Genomic DNA, 27991 nt, shown 5'->3' with positions numbered 1-27991 from the left:
GGGGCTCTTGTTTCTAAAATCCTTTTCAGATGAGCTCTTCTGTTTAGGACTCTGATCATTTAAAAATTAATTAGTGAATTAATTATAATTAATTCGTAGGTATGCAATGAGTTTTTACCTTTCCCATGGGATTGTCACGGTGTCTTGATCAAAAATCAGCTGACCATGGGCAGGTGAGTCTTTTTCAGGAGTCTGCACACTTCTGTTGATCTGTTAGTCTAGTCCTGCCCCGAGGTTTAGGGGGACAACGGACACTAACTTGCAACCCTCCTAATCAATGACCACAGAAAGCCCAGAGCTACATTTATGGCCAAGTGTCACCATTTGCCTAAACTCCTCAGTTTTCCGGGACACCCACGCCCTCCCTCCCCATGCACACATGAGCTCACACTGAAACTACTGTGGAATCTGGGAACTGAAACAGCAGGCCAGATTTAGAAGGGATTATGCAATGTGGGGCAGTTCCTAAGAGTAACCGCATGTGCGGTTCCATGTGGATATTGAGTCCTTTGTGATTCCGAAATGGGAAGCTTGTGTTTTGTTGTCTTGCTGACTCGTGGACTGTGCGTGGGAGCATAAGGGGAATGTGTGGAAGTTCTTTATGCCTGACTGAGCATTCGTACGTGTTCTACGGGGTTGCCAGCTAGAAAAACAGGATCTGCAGGTCGAGTCTGCACACAGCCTGGAGATACTCAGAACCACTGTTATCCTCGGTTAGCACTGTTAACTGTTAACCAGTTATCCACTGAAACCCATCTCTGATGTTTCCCAGATTTCCAAAAGGAGACAAGTGCACTGGGGCCTTGCTGATGGCACCTTGAATTCAGAGTAGCTACTCAGAGAAAGGTTGGGGAGGGGAATGTCTGTCCATATATCTTCATGGGCCTCACTGGACCAATAAAGGTTGAGAGTAAACTGGTTAAAAGCACAGGTTTGGGAACAGAGAGGTGAGTCTGAATTCTGACTCTGCAACTTGCTGGCCTTTTGATCATAGAGAAATCACTTAACCTTGCTAAGACTCAGTGTCCTTGTCTGCAAAATGGGGATAATAATTATCCCTTTTTCATAGGGTTATTGTCAGAATGAAATGAGATAATAGGAACAGAGGAAATCTTTCAGTAAATATGGGTTATTATCATAATCATTAGTAAACATTTACGACACACATTTGTCTTCAAGAAGCCCGCAGTTGCAGCTGCCCCCTATCCCTCTGCCCTGCCACGTACTTGGTGGTCGAGGCGTGAAGTTGAGCAGAGGTTGGCTCAAGGGCTTCCTCTTTCACTGTGGGTTGTTGTGAACTTGGACATGTTATACAACATCCCTGAGTCTCAACTTCTCCATCAGAATGATGGCGATATAGCATTTCCACTGGAGAGTTTCTGCCGGGTCTCTCACACAGCACGCTCACAGCAAATGCTGGTTTTCTTTCTGTTCATAGGACACCTTCCCTCCCATTTTAGTGTGTGTGTGTGTGTGTGTGTGTGTGTTGGTGCGAGAGTATGGCATTTCTGGATCTCAGTGAGGGCTGAAAGGATGCATTTGTTTTTCAGACAACCTGGTAAGAGGCCCTGGCCAGGAGAGGGGCCCAAAGAGTGGGTGCTGGCAGCGCAGAGCCTTATGGGCTGGGCTGGGAGCCGTATGTGAAATCTTGGTGCTGGGGAGATGCTTGGGATTCTGTTCCTACATCTTAAGACTAAAGGAGCTGAAGAAGGAGAGACCAGAGATGGGGTCTCCATCAGAGATGATCATGGTTGTCCCACCTTCCCTGCCACCAGGGACAGTCTGCAGGCAGAGGACGCCTACCCTCACTGGTGAGCTGTGGGGTATTTGAGGGGCCTGGGGACTGGGTGGAAATCGTGGTGGCTCCAGGCGTGTGGCTCCACAGGTGTGTGAATGTGTGTGTGTTTAGATGTTTGCATGTGTGCCCATGTGTCTCTTTCTGAGAGTTCAGTGATGGGACAAATGACTCTTGCTGTTGCTCTTTCCTGAAGGCTGAGCTCACAGGAGGGAGGTGATCAGGGATCAGTGATCGGCACTGGATGTCACATCCCTGGAGGAGTTGAGGGTGTAGGCACCACATAGGTGCCGGATGCGACCCACGGGGTCAGTCTTACAGGGAATTAGCTGCCATGCTTCCTCAGTGAAGACTGAGGCCTTTACTGAAATCCACAAAAGCTGCCTCTCACACAGACCCATGACAGTGACACCCCACCCCACTTCATTCTTGGCACTGGACGCCCATCACCATCCAGGCCTCCTCAGTCCTTCTGGCAGTGCCCAGGGACATCTACGGAATGGCTAGCACAAAGCCTGGGCCATGTCCTGCTCCCACCTGCTGTCCTCAAAGCTGCCTGAATGAAACACCGCTGCTGGCATGCTTCCTAACATCCGTGGCTGTGCCAAAAGTGTTGTTTCCAAGTGAGCCCTAATCTGCTGGCCCCAACTGATGACCAGGGTGGCCATTCTCTGCCTTTCTTCTCCTCTTGGAATCACTTTGTCACTAGGCCCTGAAGCAGTGTTGCTTGGCCCTCCACGTGTCACAGAGGACTGGTGAGGGTCAGCTTGAGGGTCAGCTGCTGCCTGTAGCCGTCCTCTCCTCACGCCAGTCCCCAGCTCAGGGGCAGGGAGGAGAGCTTTGCGAGATACCCTGGCTGCCTCACCGCTGTCCCCTCCCCGCCTCTTCTGCTGTGTTTTCTCTATGTGCACGGATCCCTGGGGTCTGCTGGGCGTCTGCCTGCTCCCTGGTTCATCCAGCATGACCGGGTGCATCTGAATCCCAGCTCCGGACAGTCTGAGCTGGGACACCTGATATGTTCATAGGGAAGCATGGTCTGGTGACTAATGTCAGGATGACCTGACATTTCTGGAGGGCAACTAGTGTCTCAAACTAGTCCCATGGGGGTCACTATACCGTCTCACATGGTTTTTGGAACTTAATTATCAGCTGAATGCTGAGCCCTGCCTCTGGTTGCCAAGTAGGTAGACATTTATCCATCCATTCATCTATTCCCACGGTGCATGTTTACTGAGCACCTGCGATGAGCCAGTCACTCTACGAAGTGCTGGGAATGTGAAGATGAATCAGACGTGGTGCCTGTTCCAGAGGGGCTCTTGGTGGTGTTGGAGACATGGCTTCACCGTTCGGTCTCTGGCTGAGTTCAGGTCATAGGCAGCAGGAGGTAGAAGGGCAGGAAGAAAGAGAGGTGTCTCCCTGCCAGGCCGGGAGTGTCTGTGTTTCTCCTAGAGCTTTAGCTCCCGCGGGGGGGCTCCTGTCCCACAGCCCTGCCAAGCAGTCTCCCTGAAGGCCCCTGTTGGCCTCTGGGTATTAGCCACTCCTGCCTCCTGTAGGCATAGTGGTGGTAGGGGTTCCATGCCAGCCCTGGGTGTTCTCTGTCCCTTGTGGGTTCACCGTAACTCTCCTCTACCACTCGTTTCATTGAATTATCCTCAGTTATTCCATGTGAGTGTGCCCTCTGCCTGCTACCGGGATGCTGGCAGAGCCACCATTCCTCACTCATCTTCGTATCTGCAGGGCCTGGTGCCTGGCAGATACTCATTAAACGATGATCTAATCAATAATAATACAGTGTGATAAAGGCTGTGTCAGCAGTTTTTATAGGACTTGCTTTGTGAATGTCCAATGTCCAGTCCTGACTCCAGAAAAATCTGCTCTGGTAGTGCATTTGAAGAAGCAGTGATAAATAAAAAGGTTATTTACCTGTTTTTGAAAGTTGTAGGGCTTTTTTTAGAAATCGGGTGCCCTGTGATGTTAGTTATTATGAGGGCTGAAGCCACAATGTTTCTGTTGTTAGTAGCCGTCTTCTCCAGCTACTTTTCTTTCTGAACAGCTGTATTCCCCCAAATTCTGATATGATGGGAAAATAAACAAACAGAACATAGGAAGGAGACACATAGGAGGAGAACTTGGCTGCCTGGGGCCAGACCAGAGACTGCTGTCCCTGGGACCTCCAGACCCATAATGGTGGCACTGCCCACCCCAGCTTTCCAGGTCTTTGCTGTAGAGTCCTCTCTCCCATTCCTGGCTATGCTTAATGCTGTCAGTATTGCGTCCCTTAGTAGCTTGAAATAAAAGGAAGAGAAGGAAATGAAAAAATGAAAAAAATGAAAGCCATGAGGAAGTTATTCACAAGCAGGAAGGCAAGTGAGGTGGCAGCCATGGGGGTCACGGCAGAGGATGCAGGGAGGGGGAGCTGCTTGCCACGCGCCTTCTGCCCCCCGCGCAGGCCCTCCCAGCGCACCGCCGTCTCCCCACCCCAGGGCCCTGACTTGGCCTGGTCTGTGCTGGGATGGAGCATTTTTTTAAATGCCACAAATGGACTGATGTGAGCAGGTGGTTTCGGCCATAGCCACAAGAATCTTCTTGTTTCACATCCCCAGATACTTCATTCACCAAATGCAAAGTCCGTGACCGTTTTGAAGAAGAAAACACAGGTGACATTTGTTCTGGGGTCTGCCAAACGCTGGGCCGCTTCCCCTTTCTGGACAAGCACATGCTTGGCAGAGACTCCGGGCACCAAAAAGGCAGCAGTGAGAGGGTCCCCTGTTAAATATCAAATGCCCAGTGCAATTTAGGTCATGGCTTCCAAACTGTTTTTGGTTAACCATGACTCACAGTAAGAATTTCAGTTTACATTGCAACCCTGTGCACACAGAGAGGGAACAGAAATAAATCTCACTATTAACCATTACTACCTGAGACGCACTGTATCTTAACATATCCTATTCGTAAGAAAAACATCTGCTGGAGACCCACTCCGTCAATCTGAAGGCCCAGCAACAGGTCGCAGCCCTCAGTTGGGACCGCGCTGGACTTGCCGTTTTTGTGCTCTGTCCGAAGGTGCCAGGCTTTGGTGGTGATACACGTGCAGGCCTCCGAGCTGGTGAGGGGCGTGCCGGGGACTGCCCAGGGATTCGGGCTTTGAGCTTCACCCTGTCCCGCAGTTTCTGGTGGGGATCCGCACACTGGTTCCAGCCAGAGAAAGAGTGCCCTGACTTCCCTCCTTTCTCAAGGAGTCACTTTCTCTGGTGCAGAGACACGTAGCACTTAAACACAGCTTCCAGCCATGCTGAGATCCAGTTCTAATTTTGGTGTACTTTTGCAAAGGATTTCTCTCTGATTTAATTATGGAGAAAGTCATCTTCAGAAAGAGCAGGCAAGAAGGCCGTCCTGAGCAAAGGGGCTTTAGGCCAGGGCTTGCACATGCTCTTCCTTCTCCCTCACGTGGACTTGCGTGTCTGCATAGGAACCTTCAGGCGACTGTGGCCTTCCCTGCGTGCGAGCCGTGGCTGAAATCCCAGGCTGCAGGAAGGAAAAAGCCGCTCAGTGTTGCTGGCAGCGGAGGCCTGGCTTGGGATTTTCCAAGTGTCACCTGTCACTCAGCCTGTCACTGGGCAGAAGTGCCGCATCTGCTGTTGGGTTGCTTGCCTGCCCGCCGAGGCCTGTGGTGGCTTTGCTGGCCTGTGCGCTTCCTCTGGACATAGCGGGGTCGGGCAAGGGGTAGTCTCAGTGCCAGGCCCCGTGGGCGGACGGTGTGACCCTAGCGGGCCGTGTACTTCCCAGCCCCATGCGTGGACTTGGGCATGGGTGGGCTCAGGCCACCAAGGCAAAGCGTGCAGACTGGGCAGCTTATAAACAACAGACATTTGTTCCTCATAGTTCTGGGGGCCGGAAGCCCGAGATCAGGGTGCAAGCACGTCGGGCCCTGCGGAGAGCCCTCTTTCTGGCACGACTTCTCATTGTGTCCTTACATGTGGGAAAGGAGTGAGCCAGCGCTCTGGCCTCTTACCATCCCCAGACCGAGGTACCTCCCAAAGGCCCACCCACAGCACTGGCAAAGGTTTTCCATGTGGAAATGTTGGGGGCGGGGGACCCAGCATTCAGTTCATCACAGGCTGTTACAAACAAAAGTATCACAGACTGGGTGGCTCAAACAATAGAATTTAATTTTCTCACAGTTCTGGGGGCTGGAAATCTGAGATCAAGGTGTCAGCAGGGTCGGCTCCTCCTGAGGCCTCGCTCATTGGCGTGTAGACGGCCGTCTTCTCCTCACATGGTTGTCCCTCCGTGCTCAGTCTCTGTCCTGATCTCTTCTTATAATCTCTTCAATTACGGCCCACCCTTAATGACCTCATTTTAACTGAATCGCCTCTTTAAGGACTCTGCCTTCAAATACAGTCACAGCCTGAAGTCCTGGGGGTTAGGACTTCAACGTGGCAGCTTTGGGGGACACAGTTCAGCCCCTAACAAAATGTCCACGCACCTGCACACTTCATCCCTAAGCACCTTCTCTTTCTGTGATTCCTTTCCCCATTCCCTGTCTTCTCTGGGGAGACGCTGGGGCACAGTTAGGGTGACCACATATCCTCTTTTTTATGCCAATTGATGTGTTTTGATAATTAATCATCTCTCCCTTCACTTTCAATAACTTGACTTTTAGACAATAAATAACAGTGGAAAGACTGGGCATCCTGAGACCTAGATTCCGCCCTGTTCCGTGGGTCATCCAGCCCTGTGACCTTGGGCAAAGGCACTCAGTTGTCCAGTTTGGTCCTCATATCTGTAAAATGGCAGAGTCAGCTTAAATGATCGCGTGGATGATCCCTTTTGCTTCTAAAAAAGCTCCTTGTTTTACATGTTTGTGAATGGCTACTTTGTGCTATAACAGGAAAGAAATAATTTTGGAATTTTTTGAATGGATTTCTTGGAATATAGAATTTCTTTATAAAGATGAAGTATTATGTAAAAAATGCTGTAGCATATAAACTGATTTTAGATGATTAGAAAAGCACATACTAATAAAAATTAGTATAAAAACTAATTTTTGTGATCCTCTAAAATGAATACCTTTCCGAGAAATCCTCGGAAAGTGGGTGTTGAATAAGTTCACACAGCCCAAGTCTGTGTGGGAACAGACATTTTTTCTAGTGGAAGGGCCTTATCATTGCAGCCAACGTTGCAAGTCAAAAAAGGGCAGAGAATTTTTTACCATTAATCTACCGTTTGAGGCTCGAAATTGCTCACTGATCCCTATTTTCAATCTCCTTTCATTTCGATGCGTCCTTTGTGTTACAAAGAAACTGGCCCCTGACGGAGTCACCTAGGTTAAGCCCCACCAAGACTAAATACCAAACCGAGCTGCTCCCAGGAGTGGAATTTTGAATCAGCCAGTCTGGAACTTCCCGATCAGCATTAGGGAAGTAATCTGACTGATCAGATTCCCCCCCTCCAATCAATATTGATCTTCCCCCTAAGGGAAAGTGACCTGGCCAGCAACAATTCTTTCTTTTCTTTTGCTAGTAGCTTCTTTGCTCTACCCTCCTTCCAAAAAACCTTCCCTTTTGTTCAGCCCCTCAGGGCGTCTCTCTGCTTGCTGGCTGGGCTGCTGGCTGGTTCATGAATCGCTGAGTAAAGCCAATCAGGTCTTCAAGTTTACTCAGCGGAATTCCTGTTAACACCGGGTTTAGGCAGAAGAGCCTATCCCGTGGGCTTAGTGTTCTTTTCTCCACTGTTTTCCAGGCTGTTCTCCTTTCTTCCCTCCCTTTCTTCCTTCAGTTCATGCTCATTAAGCCCTACTCTCCACAGATGCTGGGCCAGGTCCCGGGCATACAGGAGCGAACAGGCAGAACCCTGCTCAGTGCAGGGCAGGCTGCAGACAATTCCATCCGCAGTTACAACACACCCAAGGTCATGCTGGAAATGCGTGGGGATGGTGAGAATACACAGAGGCGATCTCCCTCTGTCCTGTGGGGTGCTCCCAGGGAGGCTCTCTGAGCCCTGAGGGGTGAGGGTGTGAGTGCCGTCTCTCCACTACGCCTCCAAGATGATATTCTGGGCTGGGAGGGGTTGGAGGGTCTCCCAACTGCTCTCCAAGTGGCTTAGACTAACGCCGCCGCTGGGGAGAGAGTAGAGCTCCTCATGACTGCCGGGTGGGGTGGGGGTCCAGCTCCACATGTGGGCAGCACTGACACCACAGAGTGGGGGTACCCCACTATCGCCTGGGGGGCATGAAAGTCCTGGCTCCCTTCCTGGCCTTCTCTGATACCACCCTGGTGACTTGTGACAGCCTGGTGGGTGGAAGTCTGCCCCCCACTCTGCCTGTGTTGGCATGGGTTGGTGGGACCCCCACTTTCTCTGGGATGGAGAAGTTATTGTCTTAAGCTTCTGTTTTGCTAGGCTGCTCCTTTCCTAGTTCTTTGGCAAGAAAGAGATGACTTTCTTCTGTGCCTGTTTACTTTTCCTGGCTGCTGACTTCTCCAGGCTGGGGTCTCTCCATGGCTGGGATACATGAAGTAAAAAGAAAACCCAGAGAACTCAGCAACTCACATGTCATTCCTCGGGCTCCAGGGCCCCTTGCCAGATTCCTTTCTCTCCACCTTTCGGTCTCCCCAAGTTTGTTTCACATGGAAAATCCAGGGTTTAGTTGTACCTAGTGTGAGGGATATAGGAAATGACTATTTCCTCTTTCTGGAAGTGGCAGTTCATGTGTTTAAGGACCAGGCAAAGAAGTGACTTACTTTGTTTCTGATGACATTTTGCTTTAGGGCCTCCGTCTCCTGGTTCCTCTAGATGTGGGTGGAAGTGAGGCTTGCCACTTCTGGGCCTGACCGTAAGACACCCACGCCCTTCCCCATGTGCTCCATGGTAACAGTGGGGACCAGTGTTGAAGGTGTTGGCATCTTGAGCTGGAAGGAGTCCGGATCCTTCAGTCGCCACTTGGGAGATCTGCCTGACTTTCCTTAGTCTATGATGTGAGTGAAAAATAAACCTTTATTGTATTAAGCCACTGAGATTTTAGGGCTGTTTGTTACAGCAGGTAGCATTATTTATTCAGATGAGAGATGAGAACATTGCTTAAAATCTCTCTTCTTCATTTTGTTCCCTAAGTGATGGACATCAAGGTTTATCACTTAAACTAGTCTCTATGCAATTTTTTTTATGTTATCCCCTTGACCTTCTGCTGTACCTACCCCAAACCATTCATTCGCCATCACTCCAGCCGACCATTTTCCCCTGTCATGTTCTGGGGCAGCTGAGTGCTACAGGATAAAATTAGATAAGGGTGCCAGTTAGCACTAAATTTGGAAATTTAGTTTCCAAATTTGCTGAGCCCCCAGTACCCTTAGCAATCCTTAAACACACCCCCATCAGTTCTCTGTACCATTCTCTATAGCTGCTATTTCAAAATTTTACCATTATTTTCAATTCCCCATTTCAACTCCTTCCTGCTTTTTATAGTAGAAAAAATCCTTCATAGAAGTGTAAACTTCTCAACTTGCTGTCCTCACACTTGGAAGCTTTTCTCTATATTTCCTATATTCTATATTCACATCTTTCCTTTCTTTCTTCTAGTTCCACAGACAGATCACCTTTCTCTCTCTCTATGCATGAGTTTTCCAGGCCTCTCATGACAAAATCCTGCAAACTGGGTGGCTTAAACCACAGAACTGTATCGTCCCACCATTCCGGAGGACAGAAGCTCAGGATCAAGGTGTCCCAGGGCTGGTTCTTTCTGAAGGCGATCTTTGGCATTCTTGATCTTTGCCTTCATCGTCACGTGTTCTCCTCACGTGCATTGCTGAGCCTGGACCTTCCCCCGAAATCTCTCTTCTCCCCAACACTTGTGCCTCCATCTGTGTCTTTAGTTTAATGAATGACAACAGCCTCCATCCAAGACAGAAGAATATTGTCAATCGCTTTCAAAAGGTGCCCAGTGATCAAGTACTGATGATTCTATCACATCTCTCCCAACCTTGCCTTCCAGGTCATAACAGGGATAGGGGTGCAGCTTAGAAAACTGCAAGGCCCTCCCAACAGTCTTCCCACCTCCATTTCTTAACCATCTTATCAGCCTTCCTCCATGGTCTCATCAGTGTTATTTCCAAGGAGCAACTTTATTATTATTTTTTTAATATTCAGGTTTTTTTCTTTTGGTGGTAAAATATACATCTAAAATTTACCATCTTTACATTTGAAGATGTAAAGTTCAGTGGTCTTAAATATATTCATATTGTTGTGTGACCGTCCCCACCATCCATCCCCGTAACTCTTTTCTTGGGTAGAAGTAAAACTCTACACCTATTCAGTATTATTTCTCCATTCTCCCCTCCCCCCTAGCCCCTGGGCGCCACTGTTCTGCTTTCTATCTGTATGATTTTGACTACTCTAAGCACGTCCTATAAGTGGAATCACACAGTATTTATTCTTTCTTTCTTTCTTTCTTTCTTTTTATTAAGGTATTACTGATATATACTCTTACGAAGGTTTCACATGAAAAACAGTGTGGTTACTACATTCACCCATATTATTGTGTCCCCCCCATATCCCATTGCAGTCACTGCCATCAGTTAGTAAGATGCCAGAGTCACAGAGTAAGTTGCCTTCTCACACAGTATTTATTTTCTTGTGACTGGTTGATTTCACTTAGCATGATATCCCCAAGGCCCATCCACGTTGCAACATATTGCAGGACTTACTTTCTTCTTAAGGATGGATAATATTCCATCTGATGTATAGACCATATTTTGCTTAACTATTCATCCATCATTGGACACTTGGGTTGCTTTGACCTTTTAACTATCGTGACTAATGCTGCCATGAACATGGTGTACAAATATCTCTTTGAGGCCCTGCTTCGGGTATATACCCAGAGGTGGAATTGCTGAATCATACAGAACCAAATAAAAACAATGCTAGTTTTACTTCTTTGAGGAATTACTGCACTATTTTTCACAGTGACTGTACCGTTTTACATTCCTGCCAACAGGGCGCAAGGATTCTTATTTCTCCCTATCTTCACTAACACTAGCTGTTTTCTGTTTTTTGGGTAGTGGCCATCCCGTTGGGTGTGAAGTGGTATTTTGTGGTGGTTTTGATTTGTTTTTCCCTAGTGATGCTGGACATTTTTTCATGGGCTTATTGGCCATTTGAGTACCTTTGGAGAAGTGTCTATTCATGTCATCTGCTCATTTCTTTGAATCAGGTTGTTTGTATTTTGTTGTTGAGTTTTAGGAGTTCTTTATATGTTCTGGATATTAATCCCTTATCGTATAACATATATAATAAATATATATGATTTGCAAATATTCTGTTTCTTATGTCTTTCTTGATGCTGAAGCATTGCCAGGGCCCTTGGCACTTGCTGAGTCTCCCTGTTGAGCAATCGTAGCTGAACCTAGGCGTGGGTTTGAGGTTGATGGTCAGCGGCCAGGGCTGGGCCTGCCGCACCCCACCCTCTGCTGATGTCCCTGGATTCGGTGACTCATGGGTGGGGTCTGGCATTTGGGCCTGCAGCTGTGGGTCCTGGGCTGTGTGATGCATGGAAGGCAGAATCACCTGCTTAAACCTGAGCGAGAAAGAGAAGTGTGAAGAAGGGAGCAGGAGAAAGTGAGGGAGAAAGACGGCAAGACCACACAGCCCAGGTTCTTCTGTCGTTGTGAGTATTATGATCACTTTGCTCTCGAAGGGGAGGGCCCCTGCCGCTCTCACTTGCCATCCCACTGAGCTGAGAGTTTTCCTGAGCCCCAGGGGGTGGGTGAGGTTGGCAGCCATGTGGACTGTCACCAGCTCCTGTGCTCAGATCTACCTTACGTTGACTAGCTGGGGGCCTTGCAGTGAAGCCCGCCAGAGGTGAGGGTGACCTCGGGGAGACCAGAGAGGTGGACTGGGGGAGGTGGTCATGTCTTCACAAACGAAACATGAGCTCTGTGTCATTGAGGAACCTGTGAGAAAAGGACACTGGGTCCGAGCCATGGGATCCCGGGCCCAGCTGGCTGTGCATCTGACCTCAGGCTGGTTTTGTATGAGTCACTTAAGTTTTGGGCTCTGGTTTCTTCAACCCCAACCCGAGGAGGCGACTGGACAGGGCCCGGAGACTATGACGAATGACCATTACTGGGGGATAAAATCAACTTGGGTGTTGCAACCAGCATTTAAAAAAAAACCAAAAAGAATAGAATGGAAAACATTCCAGTGCATAGAATGTAATAAGGTAAGTATCATTTTATGAGACTTTTGTTTCAGGTGTAAATACGGGTGGTAATTTGGAGCCGAAATGTAAACCTATTTCTTTCTTTCTTTTTTTTTATTAAGATATGATTGATATACACTCTTATGAAGGTTTCACATGAAAAAACAATGTGGTTACTACAGTCGCCCACATCATCAAGTCCCCACCCACACCCCAATGCAGTCGCTGTCCGTCAGTGCAGCAAGATGCCAGAGATCCACTATGTGCCTTCTCTGTGCTGCACTGTTCTCCCCGTGATCCCCCACACCGTGTAAACCTATTTCTTACTGTGGATTTCAGTCAAAACACTTGTAAAAATCCTGGAGTCAATGAAGCTCCTCTGCAGCAACCACATTGACTATTTCTAGGTTGGTTATCAAACATCTCAAGACCATGCACTTCTTTTCTACTACTTTTCCCTCCTCACCTATAGACACACATATACTTTTGCAATTTTTTTCCAGGGATCTTCCTTTATTTATTTAGCTTGAGAACTAAAGTTTTTGAAAAATCAAGAAGCCATGTAATAGCACGAGCGAGACGGAGGGAGGAAGAAAAAAGGAGAAGCGAGAACTTGCCGGTACCTGCAGGCGAGGAATGATCCATCGAGGCTGGATGGCTGTTTGCAGGGTCTTCCTGCTCCTCTGCCTCCCAGGTGAGTGGGACCTTGGCCTTGAGCGTGTCTACTCTGTAGAGCTGATAGGGAGAAAGAGAATCTGTAGGCAGAGACCAATATAAGAGGCACAGAAGTCTGGGAAAATCTTCCTGGAAGATTCCAAGTACTCTTCTGTGTAGTTTATTTTCCCTTTATGTCCTCCCTTGTGAATAGAAAAGGCAAAAATTACCCCCAGGATAACCGCCATTCCCCTTTGCCTGACTTGAAGCATAAACCGTGCGGGCAAACGGGGTCTCTCGTGCGGAACTGTGCACTGTCCCTGTCAGGGTGAGAAAGCGGTTGATGTCAGGCCGGTTATGGTCCACACATCTGTCTGGGCCTTTGCCTGGCTGCCTCTTGTTCCCTTTCTCATGTCTCTGCTCCCACGGAGCTCCCCGCGTTGGAGGGAAGCCCCGCCAGGCCTTCCTCCCGGTTACCCGCTGGAGGGGCCTCGCTCCGCAGGGTATTTCAGCTTTAGTCCTGTGACCTGAGAGCAGTAGATTCTCCCTTTCTCCCTTCTCCTCCAATACTCGGATTCCAAATCCCACCATCCTAATGCTGTGTTAACCTGGGGATTAATGCGGCCCTGGCCTGGCGGGGATAGATAAAGCCCTTTGGGGGCTGCTTTGAGGATTAAACCTATTTACACCTGTTAAGAGCATAGAACAGCTCCCATCCTTTCTAAGCCCTGGATCACTGTGAGCTGTTATAACGAGGATGGTGCTGGATCTTTGCTCCATTATCTCCCACCTCCCCCACCCTGCCTTGCCCTTCTTAATGAAGAGGGTCAAGTCGGGCCTATAAAAGAGTGAAAACCACCCAAGAGAGGTCAAAATGGCTCGGGGAGAGAGGTGAGTGTGGAGAAAGGGTTGGAGAGGAGGAGTATGCGTACTTTATGTAGGAGGTGGTTAATTGCCACAGAGGGAGGATAGTTCTGGTCTCCCAGAGAAGCAACAGAAAAATCATCAGGTCCAAGGAGGCCGCAGCTGCCCGGGTAGGTGTGTGTTTGTACAACTAGGCATGTTTCCTGCAGAGGCGTGAGCCTGTGAGGACATGGAGGGACTCCCCGGGGAGGGGGGATGGCGTATCTGTTCATTCAGGGTCACTGCGAGGAGCAGTGATGGGGGGCTGGAGCCCCAGGACACACTGGCTGAAGATGTGTGCATTTGTGTCTTTCAGGCCATTTTGCTGTGAGCATCCCCAGAATCTTAAACGGCACGGTGGGAGGGACTCTGGGGATGAAGTGCCGGTACAGTGCGGGAGAAGAGGGCCACAGAAAGTTCTGGTGCCGAGGGCCCAACTGGAAAGACTGTGTCCGAGTCATTGAAACGACACAGAGAGCTGGACAGAAGGTGAGGCACGGCCGCTTGACCCTCCAAGACAGCCCCAGAGAGCACTTCTTCCTCGTGGTCATGGAGGACCTGGAGGAGGGAGACGCAGACACGTACTGGTGTGGGGTGAACAGGGGCAGAGGAGTCCCCCAGGCCCCAGCGGCAGTGACTGTTTTTCCAGGTAATACTTCCCCACCCCCTTTGCCTGGCACGGGCTGAGGTCAGGGGTACCTGGTGCCTCTTGCTCAAGGGTGAATGGAGGGTCCAGCCGTAGCTCCAGGACTGGCGGTTCAAGGGGGACAAGGAATGCACCCATGTGTGTGCACATGCATGTGTCAGAGCATCATCTGTGCCTGCACGTAAACATGCCAGATGGGATGTGTTGGGTTATAGCTTGGGCCCTGCAGTCAGAAAGCTGTGTTCAAGTCTCAGCTCTGCCACTTGCTGGCTGTGTGAGCTGGATGAGTTCCTTAACCAGCAGGTGCCTCAGTTTCCCAGCAGTAAAATGGGATTAATAATAGTATTGCCTCTGGAGTGACTATGAGTATTAATGAGTTGACAGGTGTAAAGCGCTGATCCCAGTAGCTGGTAGTTAGGACTTGCAGTAGCCATTGGCACTACCATCCAGGCCAAATAAAGCTGTAATTCTCAAATCTCTAGGTTCCAGGTGGGGGAGTTGCTTTGTATCTGGGTTCTGGGTTTCTCTCTCAGTCATCAAAAACATTTATTGCCTGTCTATTATGGACTGGGTACGGCGTGGGAGGTGGGGTGGAAGTGCGGACAGTAGGCAGACACAGTCTCTGCCCTCCTGAGCCCAGCGGCTTGTGGGTGGATGGCAGATGTGGACTCTGTGGTGGGGGGTGAAGAGAGAAAGGGACAGAGTGCAGGGTAGCTTGGGACATCTGGTGGAGGGCCCGTTGTAGATCTGAGGCTCCTCATATCTGCACAGATGGTAACAGGTGCAACGCAAGAGGAATGGGGCAGGGCTAGGGTGGGGGGATTAAGTCATGTTTAGGGGCTACTCTAGGTACAGGAGGCCCTCTGAGCAGGCGACATTTAAGCTGTGTCACCTGCCCCCTGCCCCCCAGCCCTGCCTTCCTGGCCCTTCTTAGCCTAACGGGGGCACATCTGTGTAGTTACACTTCCCTCACTCAGCAGGGGGCACATGTAAATTCACGCCAGCATTTCCCCTGTGGTTATTTTGTGCTGTGTGCCTGGTCTGGGGGCGGGGTGTGCAGAGAGAGAGGGAGGGTCTGGGTCCTGCCCTCTGGGGCACACTGGACTTCCGAAGCCTCCCCTCCCCCGCTGTGGGAACACGATGGAGCCCCCCTGAAGTCTTGGGGGCTTCCCGGAGGGCTGGTGGAGGCCCTGAGTGATCCTACCTTCCCAGCGCCGCCCGCTAGCGACTCATCACTCTATGCCTGGTCTACCCTGGTGTGAGACAGGGCTGGGGGCCCCCGCAGGGAGTGGTACTGCGTTCCTCCTGCCCGCCCTTGGCACCTCCCCACCCCAAGGACCTTCTCCTCTCTCTGCGTGGCCCCTCCCTTCCCAGGCTCCCATGAGGAAGGTGAGACATGCAGTTTCATGGGGACTATAGACTCTGGGCCCTTGGGAGGTTGGAGCAGAGAGTGACTTGTGACCTGCTCTGTAGGCTCAGTGATGGTAGCAGTGAGGCCCACTGAGGCGCCGGCCAGCCCAGGATCCCTGGCTCTGACCAGACGTGTGTCCAGCCCTGGCCTTCCTGCCTGGTAAGAAAAGCTGAGTCCCTGTAGGGGGTTCCCCCTGTCCTGGCTTTGACAGGCCCCTTCGAGGATGCTGAGGCTGGGACTCTGGCCCTGGTGTGCCACTCAGGGACCCGCTGCGGCTCCCAGCTAGCGCCCAGAGCTCCTGTGCCTGGCCTCTGCCTCAGCTCCCCGCTCTGTCTCCTTCCCAGACTCTACGTGTGAGGGGGTTAGTGTCCAGTGTCAGCTTCCCATCACAGCCCCACTTTTTACTAGCAGGATGATGACACTGGGTAAGCTACTGCTCTGTGCCTCAGTTTCCTCATCTGTAAGATGAAGATGATGCTAGATAATAAGGCTGTTTTATGTCATGATTTAGTGGCATGATGTAATCGTTTATGGCGTTCACGGGTCTATGGGTCAGGGATGTGGACAGGGTGCAGCAGGGGAAATTGCTCTGCTCCAGGCTGTCTGGAACCTCAGCTGGAAGATTCACGTGCTGGGGGCTGGACCACCTAACATCCCTCTCGCTTACACGCTGATGTTCACTCCCTGGTGTTAGGCTCTGGGCTGGAATTCCACGCGTGGCTTCTGCCTGTGGTCTGGGCTTCCTCACACGACAGCAGCGGGGTCACGGGCAAGTGTTCCGAGGGAGCGAGCCAGGTGTGACCTCAGAGGTCACACAGTGTCGCTCCGTCATAGTCCATCACTGAGGCAGTCACGAGCCTACTCAGGTTCAAGGGGATGGGAAATAAACTCCACCTCTTGATAGGGTGGTGGTAAGCTTCCAGAAGAGCACATGGGACTGGGAATACCACTGTGGCCATATTGGGAATACACAACCTGCCATGTTATAGAAACAACACTGCCGCACAGGGTCATTGTGAGGAGTATGTGAGATGAACCCGGGAAAGCAGGAAGCGCAGGGCCCTCAGGTGGTGCACCCAGCCTCATCAGCCACGAGCCACTCTCTCCTGCTTTCCCTTCTGTCTCTCTGTCCCTCTCAGGCCCGACTCTGAGGGACAGTGTGAGGCCTGCTGATGGCCATGACTCCTGTCTGGGGTTTGGGGCCCACAGGTGGGAGATGAGGTGGGGCCTGGCCTCTCGGGTGACTGTAGCAATTGCTTTCTCACTGACCCGTCTCCTCGACCAGGCCCTTCCTGCTCTTTGCCAGTTTCCTGTTCCTGGCTCTGCTGAAGGTCATCCTCTTTCTGAGCTTCAGCTATGCAGCCACCTGGTTGGCCTGGCTTCAGCATCACCTGTGAGGTGGCACAGCCAACCCAGCAAACTGGCAGCTCCCACCCCAGTGGCTTCCTGTCCTGTGATGCAGCTCCTGGCCACCTCCCCTGCAAATTCAGTGGACCTGGAAACGAGTCGGCCCCACCAGACTTGCGCGCCTGGGTGCCGAGTCACCTGTGCCGGATCCCTTGCTGGGATGGCCCAGCAGACGCCAGGGCACAGATAAGGACGTGGGCCCTGCACTCAGATGGATGTGTGTTCAAACCCAGGTGCTGCCACTTACCATGGGACCCAGGAGCGGTGATTTGACGGGCCTTATCATCTGTTTCTTGGATTTGTATATAATTGGGATAATATATGGAGGACACTGGCCGCACAGGAGGGGCTCCCACACGGAGCTGCTTCACACTGTAGTTTCTGGTTTGGGTCCAGGAAAGAGAGAGGAGGGTGGGCAGGAAAGGAATCTGGGAGGAGACAGCCAGTCACCCTGGGACTCCTGCTTGACTCTGGGGGCAATGGGGGCAGTGGTGTTAGCCCCCAGGCATCACGCCTGCATCTGTATGAATGTGCAGCGCCCACCATGCATTCAGTAACGAACAAAGGGAATGGTGAATGGAGGCCTCGCCTCACAGGGCGGCTGAGAGCTCTGCCCTTACATGCAGTAGGTGGGAAGGTTTCCCTGTGGCAAGTTCCAGAGCTGGGCTCAGCTCCCTCCTGGAGGGGCAGTGGCCAGGCATCAAGGAGTCCTGACCCAGCTCCAGCTGGAAACCCACTTCCTCTCTCTTTGTCCCTTTGTCCTCCATACCTAGTGGCCTCTGTCCCCTGGGAAGACTTCCTTTCTCCCTCCTGGTTAAGCCTGATGCCCTGGGTACAGAGGTTGTATTTCATCCGCTGCTCTTCTTGACCAGCCCCCTCCCACTGGGTTTGTATGACCTCCCAAAGAATCACATGTGACTTCTCTGTCTTCATTCAAGTTGGTAGAAATATTGAACAGGTGAGATTCAAGGTGAAGCCTTTGAGCATCCACTGCCGACCACTTAGCAGGTGACATGGCCTCTTTCCTCCAGGACAAGACTGTAGCAGGCACCCTGACTCTGCCCATCTGGATGGATGGAACAACAGGCTGTTTGTTGATCAGTGGGTCACTTCTAGTTGAAGAAAGACATCCTCATACCTTTGGATGAATTCATTAGCAAGACAATAAACCTCACAATCCCTAGCACCCTAAGTAAATGGCTTTCTTTTCCTTGGCCTGCTGAGGAGCTTACAAAGGGGACCAGGCATAGCTGGGGTGAAGTGAGGGTGGGCTCGACCTAGTGATTCACTTCTAGTGAACAGAATATGGCAAAGTAACGGGATTCCACTTCTGCCATTTGTTTATGCAAAGACTCTGGCTTCTGCCTTGCTGGCTTTTGCTTGCTTGCTGTGCTGGAAGCCAGGGCTGTGGAACCTATGCGTGATGACCGAGGACGGTGTGGGATCCCGAGGGAATGGGCCTCCCAGAGCTGAGGCTGGGCCTGTGGGGGCTGGGTGGCCTCAGCCAGCAACGGGGCAGGGTGTCGTCAAGCTGCCCTGTGGCTGTGGTTTTAGGTCATTGTCCTTCTCAGCAGGCTCTTCCCCATCCTGATAACTTTGCAGCTTAAAATGCTTTCCGACTCTCCTGCTTTTCTTTCCAGCTCCCCACTCTGTTTTGCTGACCCCTCCTCTCCATCTATAAATGTGGCCAAGTCTAGCAGCTCAGCTCATGGCCCTGTCCACTTATCCCTTGGGTACCTCAACCAGTCTCATGGTTTTAAATAACAGTAACTACCTCCGACTTCCAAATTCATGTCTTTCACCTGGACCACAGGTTGTATGTTCAGTTCCCCAGTAGATAGTCCACTTGGATGTCTGATGGGCTCCGGGAGCTCAACTACAGCCAGTGTGGAGTGCTGGATTCCGTCCTCACCCCCAAAGCCTTCTCCCATCTTAGGAAGTGGCACCAGTTTTGTGGACTGACTTGTGTCCCCTGAAAATTCATATGTTGGAGTGTTGGACCTTACTTGGAGACAGGGGCTTTAAATAGGTGACTAAGTTGAGTCTATAAGGGTGGATCCTAATCCAGTACAATTGGTGTCCTTATGAGAAGAGATTAGGACACAGACATGCACAGAGGGACGACCATGTGAGGACGCAGGGTGAAGGCAGCCACCTGCGCGTCAAGGAGAGAGGCCTCAGGAGGAGCCGGCCCTGCCGACACCCTGGCCTTGGCTTCCAGCCTCCAGGACCGGGAGAAATCAGCTTCTGCCGTTGAAGCTGTGCAGACAGCGGTGTTTTGTTATGGCAGCCGAGACTAACACAACTGACATTCACTGAGTTTTGCCAGGAGAAAACCTGGGAGTCAACCTTGATTTCTCCCCCTGCCCCCTACATTTAGTCCATCACAAATCCTGACAGTTCTACCTCTAAAAACACTCAGGATGACACACTTTCGTCCCTTGTATTTCAAGCACCATCGCTACTTCCCTGGACGACAGCGGAGCCTCCTGACCTGTCTGCTTGCTTCTACTTTTTCTACGTCCAATCTATTCTCCATGCGATGGGGTGATTATTTTAAACATAAACCAGAATGCACACTGCCCCAAACTCTTCAGGGGTTTCTCATTGCTTTAGCTTAAACTTCAAACTTCTTACCACACTTTACATGACCCTCTCTCAACCCCTTGTACCCTTTTCCTTGTGCCTTGTTGGGGTACAGACTCACTGGTTGCCTGCCTGCCCTTCGAATACATTGAATGCTAGTCGTTTCAGCGCCTTTGTATGTGCTGTTCCCTCTGCCTCAAATGCTTTTCCCTTTGCTAAGGATTTCTCAACCTTGGCACTACTGACAGTTACAGCTGGATAGTTCCTTGTGGTGGGGGCTGTCCTGGGCATTGTAGGGAGCTTAACAACAGCCTTGGCCTCCACCCATGAGATGACAGTAACAACCCCCCCACTCCCAACTGCAACAACCAAGAGCATCTCCAGACATTGCCAAGTGCCCCCTGGGGGTGAACTACCTTGGTTGAGACCCGTGGTCTGGGCTCCTTAAATGCTCTGAGACCTCAGGCAGAGGAGGCATGAGCCCTGGGCCCCTCCTGGGGTCCTCCTTCCTCCTCCCAGGACCCCTGGCTCCTCTTTCCTCTGTCAAGTCTTCCAATCCACAAATGTGATACTTCTCTCAATTTATTTAAGTATCTTTGACTTCTGTCATCAGCATCTTGTAACTTTCAGCATATAGATGCTGTACGTGTTATGCTAGGTTCATACATGGGTGTTTCTTTTTGGGGAGCAATTGTCAGCAGGTTTCTTTTTCATCCTGGTGTCTACATGCTTGTTGCTAGTAAATGGAAACATGATTTGTGTGTGTCGATCTTGTGTCCTGTGACCTTGCTGAGCTCATGTATTAATTCTAGCATTTTTTTGTGTAGATTCCTTGGGATTATCTGTGTAGACAATCATGTCATCTGCAAAAAAGGGAAAATTTTATGTCTTCCTGTTTAATTTGTATGCTTTATTGGGAGCCCATGGAAGGTTTTGAGCCCTCCCATGGCCAGGTGGAGCATGCGGCAACACGGGCCCACTGTTTTCAGGCATGCCTATTTTTAAAAGAGAGTGAGAAGTACAAGTCCTCATGTTCACATTAGGCAACAAACTCCATTAAAAAAAATTGTGATAAAAACAAGTCTGCAAGTCCATGCCGAGCATGGATGAATTCTGGAACCTCTGAGTAAAGCAGAGAAACCGCTGAGCCCCTGTTGTGTCTGCCTAGTGTTTGTGCCTGAGGCCATATGGTGCCCCAGCAGGCGTGGGATCTGAGCTTCCCAGCGCGCAGATGGACCTGCAGGGGTGATGTGCGGGCCAGCTTGGGGGCAGCTCAGGGCAGCTCCAGCTCTTCTACCTGGCATTGAACTGGGCCCGGCCGGGGGCCTTACCCCTTCATGGCTCCTTGGTCTTATACGCAATTCGAAGGTGCTAGAGTAAGATTCCTCCATCTGGCAGTTTTAAAACAGGGCTACAAGTTCCATGACACTCCTTCCGTTAAGAGTTGGAGCTGGGTTGTCTCCCCTTGAGTTCGGGTGGGCTGTGACTATGCGACCTGCAGACGGGAGCAGAGCTCCTCGACCTTTCTGCATAATAAGCCTCCTAAGGAGCCTGTTTAGACATTTTCTTTTCCTAGAAACCTCCTCCCATCCTATGAAATTTTAGTGTCAAAGATAACTTATATTTTCTATCTATCTATCATGTTTTGTATATAAAAAGAGTAACAGTTTTTTCACCCTCGGAAACCAGTATTTGCCCCCCCTGGGATGTGTGGATAGAGCCTGGCAAGGGTGACCCTGCAGCTCCTCCCCAGTCTAGTGTGACACCTGCCCTGGGCGTTCTCCCTCCCAGAACCCAGCTGCCACAGGGAGAAACTACATGGAGGGTGTCTGGTCAGCAATCCCAAGGAGCTCAGTCTTGGGTCTTGCTGGCTAATGATCCAGACATGTGGGTGAAGAGGCTTCCAGAAGACAAGAGCTCCCAGATGACACCCCAGCCTTAAGGAGCAGAGATGAGGCATCTCTCCCACACTCTGTCCCAATCCCTGGCTGCAGATCTGTGACACAATAAAGTGATGGCTGTTATATGCCATGAGGGAACATCTAAACAGGAAACGGGCACTGGAGTCAGGTCTAGGGTCAGGAAAGACATTGGAGAGCAATGTGCTTGTCTCTGCATCTCCCACAGTGGGCTGTGAATGGGCTTGCTGGCTGCTGCACTGCTGCTAATAACCCCTCCGAGACCTACCACGGCAGCAAGAAAAGTGTGGCTGGAGTTCATGCACTGTACCGACACAGGCTGTCTCCATGCTTGCAGGGACTCAGCTCAGCCTCCCCTGCGTCTGGGGCGCAAGACCTTCCTGGGGGTGGGCCTGCAAAGGCAGGCTGTGCCCCCACCCACAGCTCCACCTCTGGAGCCCTCAGTCTTGTCTCCACTTTGGGCACTAGGGACCCCTGCCCACCAATATGTGCCCAGACACATGACAGACACTAGGAGGAGATTGCATCTGTATTCAGAGCAGAGAAAAGTCTTTTCAGACTTGATATGTGCAAATATGGTGTGCCTGTGTGTGCAGTGGGGAGGTGTGCTGGCTTTAGAATGTTCCAGAAATTAACTGAAAAAGACAACAAAAGTGGGTGGATGTGTGGGGGAGTGGAGGAGGGGTTGGCACCAAGAGAGTTGGAGGCTGGGACTCTCCAGGCCAGATGAGTCTCACTGGGCAGGGATAGTGAAATGAAAGGCCAGAAGCACCCACAGGAAAGTAGAGGCTGCTGGCTGAGGTCCTGGCTGCAGGGCAGAGAGGAATCGGCATAGCCAGCAATGAGGGTCACTTCACTTCAGAGCAGGTGGCACAGATCCTGCTTCACCGAGGCTGAGACCCAGACAAGAACTGCCTGGCTGATTTGAAACTCTGAGGAGTGGGCACACGATTCTCTTACGTTCAGCCGTGCCTTGCAGGACTATGAGATCAAACCGGGTATTTGTGAATTGCCTATATAGCTCCCCTACTCCCAAATCCTTCACACGGTGGACAATGGTATTTCTCTGTAGATAAGGTAATGGTGCATTTGGATAGGAAACTGAAAAGATGCAAGAGGCCGAGCAGTGGCACCATGACAGAATGGTCGTTCATCCTGGGGCGGGGTGCGGAGAAGGCTGTGGGGAGCCACCGGGGTCACCCTGAGGGCCCTGCTCTGCTCTGTGTGCTTAGCATCCAGTCCAACAAACCCACCCCAACCTGTGACAACACCCCCGCCAGCCAGTCTGGCTTCCTCGCTTCCAATTACCCAGAGTGCCAACAGCAGCCAGCCCATGGCCCTGACCGGCCCTCACCTGGACAGAGCTGGGCCCTGCAGATCCTCCCCGCTGCTGCCCTGTGACTGGGCCCCTGAGGCGCTCTGTCAGAGACACCCCTGCGGCCCCTCTGACGCCTCCTGTGCGGGGCAGAAGCAGGCCCCAGACCCCCACCTTATACACCTGATACTTAGAGAGCTCCCCGCCCCCATGAGAAACCTAGATGGACAAGGTTCCTGAGCTGGGCTGCAGAAGAGAAGGCTCTGGTCTCCCTCTGACCTGGCCACACCCCCAAGAAGCTGGAAGAGGCGTAGCGGGGTTCACCCTCCCTGTGCCAGAAGGGAAGTGCCCTGTATGAGCTTGCTGTGGCTGCTGGAACAAAGTGCCACACACTTGGAGGCTTAAAACAACAGTTTTATTGTCTTACGGTTCCAGAGGTCAGAAGCCTGGAATGAGTGCCACTGGGCTAACACCAAGGTGTTAGCAGGGCTCTGCTCCCCACCAGCCCCCAAAGCCTCTAGGGAAGAATCCATTCCCCTGCCTTTTCCAGCTTCTAGAGGCCGCCTGATTCCTTGGCCGGTAGCCCCTTCCGTGTTCAAAGCCAGCAAATCCACGTAGCCTTCTGTACACTGTGTCCCTCTAAGGCTGACTCTCTGTCCACCTTTCACTTGACGAACACCCTGGGGTTCACGGTGGGCGCGCCTGGATAACCCAGGATAATTTGTCCATTGCAAGGTCATCTGATGAGCAATCTTAAATTCACCTGCATCATTCATGCCCCTTTGCCATGTAATAGAAACATTCACAAATTTGGGGGTTAGAGCATCTTTTTGGGGGGGTCATTACTCTGCTCACAAGAGTCACAATAGGCTTGAGTTTCAAGGGTGCTGCCCTCCTTCCCCCAGTGCCAGGGGAATGCTGGGAGGGAGTGGGAAGCTGGGAGTCCTGCTTTTCACAGTCCCCACATGGTGGAGGTGTGCCTGCAACCTGAAGCACACCCCATATCAGGGGCCTGGGAAGAGCCATCCACGAGCTCTTTCATCACAGGACAAACACCCCTGGCTGGGGCTCACCCCGGCACAGCCTGGCGCCTTGGAGAGTTTCTGTTGCTATCATTGAAGTCCACTAATCTTTTATTTGGTAATATTTAGTATATCATTAATCTCATTCGGCATGTTTTTCATCTCAGACATTGTGGTTTTCTGCTTTAAAAGTTTGGTTTGGGTCTTTTGAAATATTTTCCATATCTCTAACTGATTTTTTGAATGTATGGATTGAGTTACCATGACTGTTTTAATTTCCTTCTCGGCTAATTCTAACATGTGTGTCAGTTCTGGGTTGGTTTCTACTGATTGATCCTTCTCATCATCTATGCATAACCACTATCCTGTTGCATAGTCTTGGACTATATCATGGACATTGTGATTTTTACCTTGTTGTGTGTTGGACATTTTTATATCCCTACAAATCCTCGAGCTTTGTGCTGGGATGCAGTTAAATTAATTGGAAACAGTTTGGGTCTTACAGGCTTGTTTTAAGATTTGTTAAGCTGAACCAAACAGCGGCTAGTCTAGGGTTAATTATTCCTCACTAGGGGGTAAAGATGTTTAGGAATACTTTGCCCAGTGCCCCATGACTTATGAGTCTTGCATCTGGCTGGTGGGAACAGGTGATATTCCTGGCCCTGTGTGAGCACGGGCACTTCCCTCTAATCTTTTTAGATAATGTTGGCCAACACACTGCGGTTCCTCTCCTCTTCTAGCCAAACCTTTTGTAGTAATGGGCTCAGGGTCACTCGCCCCTAGCCAGGAATGAGTGGAGAGTAGAGAGTCAGGGGACGCAGGGAGGAGGAGCCCCTGGAATTTCTCAGCGCTGTCATGTCAGGTAGGAATCTGGGAGAAGCTGGGCTTCCTGTCTGGGGGTCCTCTGCCGCCCTCCATACCTGATGAGGTAGGAGCTAAGAGTGAATTTACTTTTGAGAGTGCCCAAGTGCACATACAGTCCCAGAGCCTCAAATGGGGGCCCCATTGCAGTGACTGTCGGGCCTGTCCAGTTCCAAGGACAGAGCTGATGCCACCAATGACCACGATGGGGACGCTGTGTTTTTCAAAACTTGTACCCAAACTGAGCTTGTCCTGCCCCGAGAAGCTGAGAGTGTAATCTTCCTGTGATGTCACACACAAACTTGCTTATTTTCTTAGCACGCTCGGCACATGGTCTCAGGCAAGGGATAGCAGAGTCATCTCATTGTTTGGGGAAGATAAAAGGGACCCTGAAGCCTCTGTTCCCTGGCAAAAGGCCACATGGTGCCATGAGGGAAGAGCTCTGGCCTGGGGTCACTGTCACTCTAGACTTAAAGCCCCGGTCAGGCCCAGTGTCCTCAACCCCATTGCTGTAAGTGTCCTTGTCATCTTGCCTGAGCTCCTCGATGGTGCATGAGACACCAGAGCAGGTGTATTAAGAATATGCAGATTATGACCTGCCGAATGAGGAGGCACAGACCACCCATCCGGGGTGGCAAGCAGCTTCTGTGGCACCAGAGCCCCCACTTTGGGGAAGTGAAACCCGAGTCATGGTTTTGATGGAAGGCACACACACGGGACACGAAGTAAGTAGAGTCACAAGATACGGAATTTACAGACCCCAGAAGTGGTGGGAGTGTAATGAGCCTGGGGAAGGTCACCCTCCGTCCCAGGTCATGAGCCGGCAGAAGTAGGGAGCAGACTGACAAATCCTATCACTTATAAGGTAGTCGGGGGACGTCACTAATTTTTTGGTAGAGCTTAACTCCAAGTGGTTATTTTAAAAGGTGCCCCGGGGGAAAGCAAAGTGGGAACCTATGGCAGAATCCTAAACTCAAGTCCTTATCTAAATGTCTAGACTGTGGTGTGAGCAGGGTTGTCATACTGTAAAATGCCTAGGTAGCGACTCAGAAAAGCAAAGTTGTTTTTCTTAAAAGCTGATTCACACATTCCACAAGGTCGTGGTGAACTTGCGTCTCTCTGATGGATGGACACTTGCTCCTTGTTCCCTGCCTGCTTTGGTCCAGTGGTTTCAACAAGGAAAGTGCAGCCGTTCCCGTCAGCATCTGGACACCACTGCTTCCCGTAGTCTCCCGCCCTGGGCCACAGTGACCTGTGCAGTCACTGGCTCATGATGGAAATAGAAGGAAAGACATAACGAAGAAAATAAAAAAAAATTAATGATGCAGAAAAGGAATATAAAATAGAGAAAACCAACAAAGCCAACAATTGTTTAAAACAATCCTAGCAGGATATTCAGGATAGAAAGACAAGAGGTCTAAATAATCAACAACAAGAAGGGAAAGGGGGACATCAACACGTATCCTGCACATATTAAAAAGAGGATAAGAGAATAATGAGATAATAAAAGCATGTCTAAACAGGTTTATGCCAATAAATTTGAAATTTTAGGTAAAATAATAAATTCCTAGGAAAAATAATATACTGAAATTAGCACAAAGAAATAGAAAACTCAGAATAACCCCACAACTATTTAAAAGAGTCAAATGCATTATTTAAAGTCTTCCCCAAAGAAAATGCCAGGTCTATAGAGATTCAGTGGAGATATTTACTAAGTGTTTAAAGAAGAAATAATGTCTGTCTCATACAAAAACTTCTAGAACATAGGAAAAGAAGATAGATTCCCAGATCTGTGTGATGAGAATGACATATTCTTGATGCCAAAATCTGACAAGGGCAGTGCAAGAAACACATACTATAGGCCAGTATCACTCATGAACATTAATGCAAAAGTCTGAAATGAAATACTAGCAAGCTGAATCCAGGAATATATAAGGCAGACATTATCAGCAAGCTGGGTTCCTGCCAAGCATGCCAAATTGTTTGAACATTAGAAAATCAATCAGTGTAAAATGCCACCTTTACAGAGTAAAGGAGAAAAATCATATGGTCATCTTAATAGACACACATGAAAGTATTTGACAGAATTCAATAGCCCTCTGGCTGTGGAGGCCTTTCTAGCCCACAGGTGTTAACCACAACACCCCCACTGAGCCGGGCCTCTCTCCCCCAAAGTTGGATACGGATGATACTATGAAGGGCAGGACACCTGAGCACCAGAGGTCCCGGGAAAGCATTGGCAGGAATTGGGGTCTCTGGGTCCCACAGAAGAGGGTCCCTGTGACCCAGGGACTGAAACTGGGAACATCACTTTGATCTCTGTAGGAAATAGACTCAGGCACTGAGCTATGTATGCAGAGAAACACATGTGCCCAGAAAGGCTTGACCCCATCCTGGAGGAGGCCCAGGAGCCATGAGAGCATCTACGGGAAGCCCCAGGCCTCCAGTCGGGCTCCCACGAGACTCAGGACCCAAGCCGCTCTAGGACGGTTCACTCTGAGTGACAGTCAAGTCCCTGGAGAGGGACCTCAGGGGCCAAGGCAGAGCAGGCCCTGAGGAGACATGTCCACACATACACATATTCTTACCTGGGTCAACGGCTACTTTAACTTGGACCTCAAGGTCACTTCCGATTTTCTCAATCCCACACCAGTAAGTGTCTGCGTCGCTCCACCTGAGCTCCTCCAGGGTCACAGTGAACACGCGGTTCATCTGATCATCCCCGATGGACACGTGGTTCATCTTCACCTTGTGCTCTGATCCAGTGGTTTTCACAAGGATATTGCAACTGCCCCAGGCAGCTCCCCGACACCACCACTTGACGTACTTCTCCCACCCTGGGTCATAGTGGCACTGCACGGTCAGTGAGCCCCCAACAGGGCCTCTCACCACTCCTGGACCCCTGATGGCAGATGAGGCTGGAAAACACAAATCCGTGTACCTGTCACCTCCCAGCCTGAGGCCAGGGCCACAGCCTCCTGTGTTGCGACTAGCCCGATAAATCTAGTGCCTGCTGAGTTGAGTAACAGGGAAGGAATACACCTTCCACAAGGCAGAGCTCCTGTCCTGCACTGGGCCAAAGCCACCATGGAGATCCCCTGACGCACCACTGCAAATCCCAAAGAACAAAAATGTTGACACTGAGCAGTACTAGCTTCCTGTCCTTCCCTCCCTCCCCGTCTATGGCCAGTGCAACCTGGAGAGCACAGGGCCCAGGCACAGGCTCAGCCACCCAGACCCCGTCCACACTGACCCCGTCCACACTGACCCCGGCTGTCCC

At 50.6% G+C, this 27991-nt stretch overlaps 1 protein-coding gene across 3 annotated transcripts in view; it reads left to right on the top strand.

Moving 5' to 3' along the window:
- LOC108385900 (CMRF35-like molecule 6) overlaps nt 1-27197 on the top strand; it is a 35070-nt gene extending 7873 nt beyond the window's left edge. Inside the window, exons 4-8 of one of the 3 annotated variants that reach the window (XM_073235884.1) lie at nt 1551-1811; nt 12491-12681; nt 13861-14193; nt 15664-15760; nt 16887-17203. In XM_073235884.1, the coding sequence (XP_073091985.1) occupies nt 12624-12681; nt 13861-14193; nt 15664-15760; nt 16887-16998 (600 nt within the window). In that variant the 5' untranslated portion in view covers nt 1551-1811; nt 12491-12623 and the 3' untranslated portion in view covers nt 16999-17203. Of the gene's footprint in view, nt 1-1550; nt 1812-11269; nt 11454-11475; nt 12009-12490; nt 12682-13860; nt 14194-15663; nt 15761-16886 lie in introns of those variants that run through there. The other 2 variants (XM_073235882.1, XM_073235883.1) reach the window with 2 other exon arrangements.
- Nucleotides 27198-27991: the final 794 nt, after the last annotated feature.

Source organism: Manis javanica, chromosome 4, assembly GCF_040802235.1.
Source record: "Manis javanica isolate MJ-LG chromosome 4, MJ_LKY, whole genome shotgun sequence".
In the NCBI taxonomy this organism is placed as follows: Eukaryota; Metazoa; Chordata; class Mammalia; order Pholidota; family Manidae; genus Manis; species Manis javanica.
This window is presented reverse-complemented; position numbering and strand designations above follow the sequence as displayed.